The sequence below is a fragment of the Gopherus evgoodei genome, unplaced genomic scaffold, assembly GCF_007399415.2.
Source record: "Gopherus evgoodei ecotype Sinaloan lineage unplaced genomic scaffold, rGopEvg1_v1.p scaffold_52_arrow_ctg1, whole genome shotgun sequence".
Lineage (NCBI taxonomy): Eukaryota > Metazoa > Chordata > Testudines > Testudinidae > Gopherus > Gopherus evgoodei.
The window spans coordinates 119,444-131,623 of NW_022060073.1; the positions used below are offsets into that span (position 1 = coordinate 119,444).

General features: G+C 45.1%; 1 protein-coding gene across 2 annotated transcripts in view; it reads right to left on the reverse strand.

The window, feature by feature from the left end:
• Positions 1-12,180, reverse strand: part of SEMA4F (ssemaphorin 4F) — a 180,725-nt gene that overhangs the window by 107,666 nt on the left and 60,879 nt on the right. For both annotated transcript variants that reach the window (XM_030547104.1, XM_030547105.1), the window contains exon 3: positions 2,501-2,564. In XM_030547104.1, coding sequence (XP_030402964.1) covers positions 2,501-2,564 — 64 coding nt within the window. The remainder of the gene's footprint in view (positions 1-2,500; positions 2,565-12,180) is intronic.

The window sequence follows — 12,180 nt, forward strand, 5'->3', positions numbered from 1 at the left end:
TAAGAAGACAGAAAACAACATAATGCCACTATGTAAATCCATGTTACACCCACATATTGAATACTGCCTGCAGTTCTGGTCAATCCATCTCAAAAAAGATGTATTTGAATTGGAAAAGATACATAGAAAGGCAATGAAAATAATTAGGGGAACAGAACTGCTTCTATATAAGGAGAGATTAAATAGATTGGGACTGCTTATCTTAGAAAAGAGAAAAAGAAGAGATATGATAAAGGTCTATACAATTATGAATGGCACAGAGAAGGTAAATAGGAAAGCCTTATTTATCTCTTCACACAAAACAAGCCGCAGGGGCCACTCAATGAAAGTAATAGGCAGCAGATTTTAAACTAAAATAAGGAATTACTTCTTCACACGCAGAACTTGTTGCCACAGGATATTGTGAAGGCCAAAAGTATAACTGGGTTCTAAAAAACCATTAGGTAAATTCATGGACGATGAGTCCATCAATAGCTATAGCCAAGATGGTTAAGGACGCAGGCTCTGGGTGTCTCTAAATCTCTGACTGCCAGAAGCTGGAACTGGCCAACAGGGGATGGATCACTTGACAATTGCCCTGTTCTGCTCACTCTTTCTGAACTATCTGGCAGTGACCATTCTCAGAGACAGGATACAAGGCTAGACCCAGAGTGGCCATTCTTAACGTTATCATTTATTTACATTTCACTGTACTAAAAACATACATTCTTTGCTTGCATCCAGCATACCTAGGAACCAAGATCGCTCTGAATCAGTGACTTGTCCTCCTCATTTACCCTAGGTTTTGCTCATATGCAAATTTTATCAGTGATCATTGTGTTTTCTTCCAGGTCACTGATTTAAATGTTAAACTTCAAAGGGCAAAGAATTGATCCCTGTGAGACCCCACTGGAAATACACCTGCTTGATGAGAATTCCCTATTTATAATTAAATTGAGACCTATGAGTTAGCCAATATTTAATCAATTGAATGTGTGCCATCTTAATTTTAAATTGATCTAGGTTTTTTTAAATCAAACTGCCACGCAGCACAAAATCAAATTGCTTACAGAAGTGTAAGTGTATTACAGCAATGCTATTACCTTTATCAAACAAGCTTGTGATCTTGTAAATATATATCTATATTTCACATTAGTTTGACAGAATCTATTTTCCATAAATCCATGTTGATTAGCATTAATCATATTTAAGGCTACATTTTAGTCACGAGTATTTTTAGTCAAAGTCATGGACAGGTCACAGGCAGTAAACAAAAATTCATGGCCCATGACTTGCACTACATATCCCTGACTAAATCTTGGGGGGTGGGGGGGCAGCCTGGAGGCACCGCGAGCGCTGGGGGAAGGTAGGAGGCAGTGCATGGCCAGGGACCCCTCCCCTCCCACCCCCCACTGGTGCTAGGGGAGGCGGGTGCGGTGGCCCGAGACTGCCCCAGCAGCAGACAGTGTGACTGGCCCAGGGGGCTGCCTGAGTTGCTCAGGTGGCCCACAGACGAGACACACCGGCCACTGCAGAACTCTCAGAAGCCAAGGAATCTGTGACTTCTGTGACAAATTCGCAGCCTTAATCATATTATCCTCTTTTATTAACTGAGCCCTCGATCAGTCACTCCATTATCTTGCCTGGGATGAACATCAGACTGACAGGCCTATAATTACCCGGGTCATCCTGTTTTCCCCTTCTTAAAAATTGCCACATTAGCTGTCTCCCAGTTTCCTGGAACTTCCTGAGCACACCAAGACTTACTGAAAATCTACATTAATGGTCCAGCGAGCTTGTCATCCAGCTCTTTTAACTTGTATCCAAGAGTTTTATCTGGACCAGGTGATTTAAAAAATCTGACTTTAATAGCTTCTGCCTTAACATCTTCCAGAGATACAACTGGAACGGAAAGAGTGTTATAACCATATGATGAGATTGTATCATCTGTTCTTCCTCAAATACAGAACAGAAATAGTTACTGAATAGTTTGGCCTTTACTGAATTACCATTGTCAGGATTATTTTTGTTCCTAATATATTTTAAGAACTCCTTATTGCCTTTAAATCTGCTGGCCATATAGATTTCTGCTTGTGATACTGTACTTCCCTAATCAGTTGTCTACAATTCCTAACTTCTTATTTACATTCATTACTATCAATTTCCCCTTTCTTCCATGTGTTATATGCTGTATTTTTGTAGGTGTCTTCCCTCTAAACAAGGCAGGTTTTGTAACCAGGACGGCCTTCTTCCTCAAAGATCACACTGAACATAGGCTGCTGTTTTAGGACCAAATGTGATCCACACATTGCCCTGGAACCCCTGGGAGGAGGAAAACAGTCTAGAACATGGGGGGCAGGGGACTGGACTCAATGACCTCTCGAGGTCCCTTCCAATCCTAAAATCTATGATCCTGACTCAGCCTCCTTCTGCATACATTCAGAGCCTACAGCCTGGTGACTCAGCATACTGTGAAAAGAACTACAAGGGGCTGCCCCACAGCCCTACCCTACCCCGGTACCTGCCTCTTTTTTCCCCTTCCTTGTGCAGGAATCTCGATGATTCTTAGGCACTTCCCAGGAGATCTGAAAAAAAGCAAGAAACTTCAATGTCAATTATCCTTCAAGCACTGCAGGACATCCGCCCTCAGCACTGCCTGTGCTGCACACAGGATTGGAGCCCAGCTGTTGGGCACTGCACAGTCACTGGGGAGACACTCCTTGCCCAAGCAGCTGACAAACCCAGACAGGAGGAAGGAGCAGCCAAAGCCAACATGGACACCTTCACTGTCACAGATTCTAATCCCAGAACAGACTACTGTGATCCTTTAGTCTGGTCTCCCATACAGCATGGGCCAGAGAACATCAATAGAACCCTTTGCCATTTGAACCAGAGCATATATTTTAAATAAGAGCCCTTTACCCCAGCTCAGACTCAGCCCATCCACAGTTAAGTGCTTGACTGCTTACAGCTGATGTATGCAGTGTTGCTGTAGCTGGGTTGGTCCTAGGGTATTGGAGACACAAGGAGAGTGAGGTAATACCTTGTATTGGACCAACTTCTGCTGGTGAAAGAGACGAGCTTTCCAGCTACTTAGAGCTCTTGTTTAGGTCTGGGAAAAACACTCAGAGTGCAGGAGTAGCTCTTGAGGGGGCCACAAATGTGGTGGTGGTGGTGGTGGGGAGAAAACAGTGTGAGAAGCTGCCCAACAGGCAGACAAGTTGGAGTTTGAGGGGAGTAACAATAAGATGAGAAAGAAGAGAAGCGGGGATATAGGGGAGGGCTGGGAAGAGAGCCAAAGGGGAGGACAAAGACATTGATTTGATTCATAGACTCTAGGACTGGAAGGGACCTTGAGAGGTAATCGAGTCCAGTCCCCTGCCCTCATGGCAGGACCAAATACTTCTAGACCATCCCTGATAGACATTTATCTAACCTACTCTTAAATATCTCCAGAGATGGAGATTCCACAACCTCCCTAGGCAATTTATTCCAGTGTTTAACCACCCTGACAGTTAGGAACTTTTTCCTAATGTCCAACCTAAATCTCCCTTGCTGCAGTTTAAGCCCATTGCTTCTTGTTCTATAATCAGAGGGTAAGGTGAACAAGTTTTCTCCCTCCTCCTGATGACACCCTTTTAGATACCTGAAAACTGCTATCATGTCCCCTCTCAGTCTTCTCTTTTCCAAACTAAACAAACCCAATTCCTTCAGCCTTCCTTCATAGGTCATGTTCTCAAGACCTTTCATCATTCTTGTTGCTCTTCTCTGGACCCTCTCCAATTTCTCCATATCTTTCTTGAAATGCAGTGCCCAGAACTGGACACAATACTTCAGTTGAGGCCTAACCAGCACAGAGTAAAGCGGAAGAATAACTTCTCATGTCTTGTTTACAACACACTGTTAATGCATCCCAGAATCACGTTTGCTTTTTTTGCAACAGTATCACACTGTTGACTCATATTTAGCTTGTGGTCCACTATGACCCCTAGATCTCTTTCTGCCATACTCCTTCCTAGACAGTCTCTTCCCATTCTGTATGTGTGAAACTGATTGTTCCTTCCTAAGTGGAGTACTTTGCATTTATCTTTATTGAACTTCATCCTGTTTACCTCACATCATTTCTCCAATTTGTCCAGATCATTTTGAATTTTTGACCCTGTCCTCCAAAGCAGTTGCAATCCCTCCCAGTTTGGTATCATCTGCAAACTTAATAAGCATACTTTCTATGCCAACATCTAAGTCGTTGATGAAGATACTGAACAGAGACGGTCCCAAAACAGACCCCTGTGGAACCCCACTTGTTAGACCTTTCCAGCAGGATTGTGAACCACTAATAACTATTCTCTGAGTACGGTTATCCAGCCAGTTATGCACCCACCTTATAGTAGCCCCGTCTAAATTGTATTTGCCTAGCTTATCGATAAAAATATCATGTGAGACCGTACCAAATGCCTTACTAAAGTCTAGGTATACCACATCCACCACTTCTCCCTTATCCACAAGGCTCATTATCCTATCAAAGAAAGCTATCTGATTGGTTTGACACGATTTGTTCTTTACAAATGCATGCTGGCTATTCCCTATCACCTTACCACCTTCCAAGTGTTTGCAGATGATTTCTTTAATTACTTGCTCCATTATCTTCCCTGGCACAGAAGTTAAACTAACTGGTCTGTAGTGTCCTGGGTTGTTTTTATTTCCCTTTTTATAGATGGGCACTATATTTGCCCTTTTCCAGTCTTCTGGAATCTCTTCCGTCTACCATGACTTTCCAAAGATAATAGCTAGAGGCTCAGATACCTCCTCTATTAACTCCTTGAGTATTCTAGGATGCATTTCATCAAGCCCTGGTGACTTACAGGCATCTAATTTTCTAAGTGATTTTTAACTTGTTCTTTTTTTATTTTATCTTCTAAACCTACCCCCTTCCCATAAGCATTCACTATGTTAGACATTCCTTCAGACTTCTTGGTGAAGACCGAAACAAAGAAGTCATTAAGCATCTCTGCCATTTCCAAGTTTCCTGCTACTGTTTCTCTCTTCTCACTGAGCAGTGGGCCTACCCTGTCCTTGGTCTTCTTCTTACTTCTAACGTATTGATAAAAAGTCTTGTTTCCCTTTATTCCCATAGTTAGTTTGAGCTCATTTTGTGCCTTTGCCTTTCTAATCTTTCCCCTGCATTCCTGTGTTGTTTGCCTATATTCGTCCTTTGTGATCTGACCTAGTTTCCATTTTTTATATGACTCCTTTTTATTTTGTAGGTCATGCAAGATCTCGTGGTTAAGCCAAGGTGGTCTTTTGCCACATTTTCTATCTTTCCTACCCATTGGAATAGCTTGCTTTTGGACCCTTAATAGCATCCCTTTGGACCCTTAATAGCATCCCTTTGAAAAACTGCCAACTCTCCTCAGCTGTTTTTCCCCTCAGTCTTGATTCCCATGGAACCTTACCTATCAGCTCTCTGAGCTTACCAAAATCCGCCTTCCTGAAATCCATTGTCTCTATTTTGCTGTACTCCCTTCTACCCTTCCTTAGAATTGCAAATTCTATGATTTCATGATCACTTTCACCCAAGCTTCCTTCTACTTTCAAATTCTCAACAAGTTCCTCCCTATTTGTTAAAATCGAGCCTAGAACAGCTTCCCCCCTAGTAGCTTTTTCAACCTTCTGAAATAAAAAGTTGTCTGCGATGCAGTCCAGGAACTCATTGGATAGTCTGTGCCCCGCAGTGTTATTTTCCCAACATATATCTGGATAGTTGAAGTCCCCCATCACCACCAAATCTTGGGCTTTGGACGATTTTGTTAGTTGTTTAAAAAAAGCCTCATCCACCTCTTCCACCTGGTTGGGTGGCCTGTAGTAGACTCCTAGCACGACATCACCCATGTTTTTTACCTCTTTTATCCTAACCCAGAGACTCTCAACACTTCCATCTCCTATGTCCATCTCCACCTCAGTCCAAGTGTGTACATTTTTAATATATAAGGCAACACCTCCTCCCTTTTTCCCCCTGTCTATCCTTCCTGAGCAAACTATACACATCCACACCAACATTCCAATCGTGTATTATCCTACCATGTTTCAGTGATGCCAACAATGTCATAGCTGTATTTATTTATTAGCACTTCCAGTTCTTCCTGCTTATTACCCATACTTCTCGCATTTGTATATAGGCATCTAACATGCTGTAGAACATGGGGAGCCAACAGAGGGACCTGTGGAAGGGGTAGGTTTTTCCAAGTGCCTGGCCAGTAAGATGATCCCAGCAGCTGCATTTGAATGGAGAAGAGTTCATGAGGTGTGGGGTGAGTGTCCAGGAGGCTGAAGAGGAGGGAAATGCAGTGATAAGGGTGGAGAGGGGCCAGGAGGGTTTTCCCAGTGTGAACAGAGAAAAAGGCTGGATCTTAGAGGTGTTATTTAGGAAAAATAGTCTGGGTATGAGGGGAGAGGAAGGCGTCTAAAGTGACAATCATGTGACAAGGAGGATGGGGTGTTTTCAAGGGAAGATCAGGAGCTTGGTTTTGGCAGGTGAGACAGAGAGATGTGCTGAAGTGTGCGATGGATGGAAGGAGGCAGGAGCAGAGCAGCAAGATCTGCGAGACATCAGCACAAGGATGGTAGCTGAAGCTGGGTCAGCAGACGAGGTCACCTAGCAAGAAGGTGTTAAAAAACAGAGAGAGAGAAGAGAAAAAGAAAGAAAAGTCCAGGGTCGAGCTCTATGGAGTCCTATGGCAAGAGGGTGGGAGAGGAGCAGTAGAATCATAGAATATCAGGGTTGGAAGGGACCTCAGGAGGTATCTAGTTCAATCCCCTGCTCAAAGTAGGACCAATTCCCAACTAAATCATCCCAGCCAGGGCTTTGTCAAGCATGACCTTAAAAAACTCTAAGGAAGGAGATTCCACCATCTCCACAGGTAACCCATTCGAGTGTTTCACCACCCTCCTAGTGAAATAGTGTTTCCTAATACCCAACCTAAACTTCCCCCACTGCAGCTTGAGACGATTATTCCTTGTTCTGTCAAAGCCAAGAGACAGGAGGATTCAGGACAAGATAGTACTGTGGAAGCCATGGGAGGGCAGAATTAGATGGAGGAGAGTGCAATCGATGGTGCCAAAAGCAACTGAGCTGTCAAGGAGGATGAGGCAAGAGTACCGCCAAGGCCTGGCCATGAAGCCAGGGTGACAGCAGCATCAGGAACTGGAAGAAGGGGATCCAGTATGGAACTGGGGCAGAGCAGCCAGGGGATGAAGACAAGAGGCATGGAGACCAGAGCATGTTCATATTGTCCAAGAAGAGGGCAGGAAGCTGTGGTGAGAGAGTTTAGCAGCCAGGAGGGGTTGAGGTCAATGTGGAGGAGCTAGAGGTAAAAAGTGAACGAGGGACCTCACAGTGAATCATTTTCTTTGCACAGTCTCAAGATCATACAGAGAGGGGGGAGGTAGTCCTAGGTTGTGAGTAGGCAACAAGGGCAAATGTCTGCAAGAGTACTGCCAATTGCAGAGACAGAGGAGGAGAGAGTGAATTTGTCTGTGCAGTTGTGAAGTTCTCCCCGGAGTGGTTGATACTACAGGAGTGGAAGCGATGCACAGGACATTGGGGCAGAGGCAGGAGAGATTGAGTTAAATCACCCATGTTAATCTCTTTTGCTTTTGTACTTTAGTTATTTTCCTAAAGAAAGGCTGATCATCACTGGCTGATGGCCATTAAAACATGTTGATGATCTGTAACTGAATATAGCCTTCACACTAAATTTGGCATTTTTTGCTAACCAGGAGGATACACTGTATCAATACACATTTATTTAAGTAATTATATAGATTAACTTACATATATTCAGTTTCAATTTTTTTTTTTTTTTTTTTTTTTACTTTATGATATTAGAAAATGGTGAATGATGCATATGTAACAAGATTGACTCCCCTCCCCACACACACTTGATTTGTGTCAAGCTCTATTTGGATGGAAAATCAAATTCAATTAATACACACAAAAAACAGCATTTAAAATAATTTAATTAGTTAAACAAAACTACCTTAAATGTGCAGGATAAATAATCAAAAAAAAAAAATCAGATTATCAACACGTTTTACATTTAAAGCTGATTTATTAAACAAAGGAAACAATCTTTAGTTAGTGAATTTAATTCTTGTTTCTGGTCACCATATTCTTCAAGGTTTTTGAAATAGTAGACCTCATCCTCTCACATCTCATTTTTATCCATACATTGAAGGAGGAAAATCGGTTACTTTCCTGTTTTGCAACCATTGTTTTTGAGATGTATTGCTCATGTCTATTCCACTCTGGAGTGTGCATTTGAACCTGACTTTTCTCTGTAGCGGTACCTACTGGGGCAGAGCATGTGCCCTGCACCTGCTTATGCTTCTAGCCAAGAATACAAAGGGCAGACACACCCTGACCCTCCCTCAGCTCCTTCGCACTGGAATAGCAATGAAATAGACTCTGAAGCAGAGGGAAAGTAGGGTGAGTGGTAGAACAGACATGTGCAAGAACATCTCAAAGAACAAGTTACAACACAGCACGTAACCTTTCTTCGATTGATTGCACATGTCCATTCCACCTAGGTGATTCTCAGGCAGACTCTCAAGCGGGGGTGTGGGGGGGTCAGAGCTTGGAGTCTGTTTGAAAAGGGATTGCAGCACTGCTCTCCCAAGCCCATGTCAGCTCTAGAGGCTCAAGCAATAGCATAAGGCTTAGTGGAGGTCTGTGCTGACAACCAAGTTGCTGCTTTGCAAATGTCCAGTATAGATACATTCCGTAAGAAGGCCAGTGAAGTTGCTTGGGCACTCTGAGAATGAGTTGTCAATTTGCGTGGGGTCAGGCGTTACCTACAACACAACAGCAGGTTAGCCAGTGAGAGTGTTCGAGTCAAAACTGCTGGTCACAGATTCATGGATTCCAAGGCCAAGAGGGACCATTGTGATCATCTAGTCTGACCTCCTGTACAACAGGCCAGAGAACCTCCCAAACCTAATTCCTAGAGCATACCTTCTGGAAAAATATCCACTCTTGATTTTAAAACTGTCAGGGATGGAGAATCCACCATGACCTCTGGGGGGTGTACCGAAGTTCAATATTCAGCCCCTTTTCCAGGCCTGTTTTAACTCCCTTCCTCAGGGCTTAAACAAATTCCCCTCTCTGGGATTAGGCCACTCCACTTGTGGCTGATGGCAGGGGCGGGGGGGGGGAGGGGGAGGAAGGGACGACACAGGCCTGCCCACTACTCCAGGTCCCAACTCAACTCCAGAGAACATATAAGTAGCAGCCCCTTGCTGTGTCCATATAACTAATTGCTACTGTTTCCCTGGGCCACTTCCCCACAGGCCCTCATCTTCTCCCTTAAATGAGACTTCAGCCCTAAGATAAGTCCCACCCAGGAGCAAATTCCTGCTCCTCTGGTCTCTGTCAGACTGACTCACACTGGCCCTGCAGCTCCTTTTATATGAGCTTTCTAGGCCCTAACTGGCTGTTTCTCTACAGCCGCTTTCTGACTGACTGCATCCCACACAGCTGCTCTGGTCAGCTTGGAGGACTCACCTCCACTGCTCCTTTCTGGGATGGGGCGTGGTAGGACCACAAGGCCTCCAGCAGGGGGCCTCTGGTCCTAACACAGTAACTCCTCACTTAACATTGTAGTTATGTGCCTGAAAAACGTTAAGTGAATCCAACTTCCCCATAAGAATTAATGTAAATAGTGGGGGGGTTAGGTTCTAGGGAAATGTTTTTTGCCAGACAAAAGGCATTATATATATATTTTAAACAAGCAATTTAATACTACAATGGAGGGGGGGGAGAGTAGTGTGTACGTGCTGTGTGTTTACAAGCATACAGTACATACAGTACTATAGTTGGGAGGTGCCCCCGGCTCAGCCCACACGGGCACAGCCTACTGGCACCGGAGATGAGGCAGGCAAGGAGGCTGAAGGTGCTGTAGGTTGGGAGAAGCACGTTGCGCAGCAGCTTCCCCTACTCTGCAGGCACCAGAGGCAGGGGGGCGGGGGGGTTCACTCAGCCCACCCATTCCCCCCCTTCCCCCAAACCCCGATCCTTGACCTGCCTCTTCTCCCCCCACGTCCTCCCCCTTTACTTCCCAAACTGCGTCCTCGCTCCTCCCTCCCTTCCCTTCTAAATGCCACAAGCCAGCTGACTGCCGCCGGCAGGAGGCAGGGGAGGGAGGAGGGAGGCACGCTGAGTCCTCGCTCCTCCCCCTTCCCACCTGCCTGGGGCAATTAGCTGGCTTGAGGTGTTTAGGGTGCAGGTGGGAGGAGGGAGGAGCAAGGACTCAGCAAGCAGGCTCTCCCTCTCTCCTCCGTGCCTCCTGCCCAGGGCAATCAGCTGGCTTGCGGCGTTGGGGAGGCAGGGGGGACCTTGCGTGGCAAGTCCTCCTCCTGCCCCCTCCTGCCCCCGAAATGCTGCAAGCCAACTGATTGTTCCGGGGGGGCAGGAGGAGGAAGGCGCTGATCCATGGGGTCTGCCGGCAGGTAGGACATGCTGTGGGGAGGGGGAGTGCAGGGAGGCTGCCAGCTGTTGAGAAAGTAGAAAGACAAACAACGTAAAAGTGGAGCATTGCACAACTTTAAATGAGCATGTTCCCTAGTTGATCAGCAACAAAACAACGCTAACCAGGACGACTTAAAGTGAGGAGTTACTGTACACCCCATTGCAGAGACAAAACCAGCAAAAGCACTATTTACATCAACTACAATCTATTATTTGCACACACACAAAAAAGTGAAAATCCTTACAAGCAGCTCCAACTTGTAGCCCAAGGCAGTGAGAAGGAATTGAGGGAGGTTCAGGGTAGCTCTGCCTTTTCTAACCTTGGCTGAAGGCATGAGGAAGCAAAGGGCATATGCTCCACTCTGACAGGCACTACTACAGAAAGCTCTCTGGCTTGAGTACGTGTACACCTAAGTGGAACAGACATGTGCAGTCACTCAAAGAAGAAAACCAATGGTCCAGCTTTTTCAACTCCCAATCAGCTTCTCAACCTTGAATGAACTAGTTGAATAAGCTGAAGTGAAGCAAATATTCTCTGAACCTGCTGGCTTAGCACTTCCGCGAACTCTGGTTCCAGGTGACGTCCACCAGTTCAGGGCTTTAATTTTCTTTAAAACTTTGACAGCAAACATACTGCACGAGTACTATTTTATGTAAATTATATCAGAGTAAGTCTAGGCCCTAGTATAGGTTGCAATCTTTTCAAATTAAATTTTTAAAAAAGTATTTTTAGAAAAGTATTTAAGTAAAAAAAAACAAAAATGCATTTGTATCCCCCTAGGTAGAGGGATTCTACAACACTCAGTGGAGGAGAGAGCTAGACCTGCAAAGAGGTCATGGCCATCAATGGACTGGAATGTGCAGAGGCCCCATCACCGGGATAGTGAGCGATGCTAATGGAAACAAGACAGTGGCCAGAGGGGCAATGCAGAAATTGAGAGGTGCTTGGCTGGGCGAGTGGCTGACTTGATCCAGCCTTGAGAGGTAAGACGAGGCAAGAAAAGAGGAGGTGGAAGACTAGTAGGTGAGACTGGATTGTCACACTTCAGGGCAACTGCATCTGTGTTCCTCCTCTGTACTCCCTTGAGCAAACCCACTGTAGGCTCATAGCTCCTCAGTTGTCACCTCTCTTGGGCAGAGACCCGCACTTCTCCCCACCTCCTGACCAGGGTTTTTTCAGGCTGCATGGTCCCGTCTACACCATGTTACTCCCAGCAGTGACACTCTGAGTTAGTTTCCCAGACCTAAAGCAGAGCTCTCACCAAGTTGGTCCAATAAAAATATTGCCTCACCCACTTTGTCCCTCTAAAATCCTGGGACCAACAGGGCTATAACAGCATTGCATATTCCTAGCAAGCCAGCCTGCCTAAACAGGCCACTGTCCACACTTTCCTTTCTCTTCAGAGGCTCCAAACAGCGTAATTGCCCATAGTTTAAGTTACCACACAGCTCTTTCTAAGCAAGTACATTTAGTCTTAAGGCAAAAGGATTACAGAGAAAACATTAAAACAGTAAAAGATCTTGCACACACTAGTAAGCTCAGAGACCACCCCCAACTCCAGAGAGGGCTCTGGGAGGAGTCAGTCCTTCAAATGCCACAAAGGAGTTTTCCCGGGGTTACAAAGTTCATAACAGCTTTAGCTCAGAACAAGCACCCCAGGCATCAGTTAGTCTTTCCT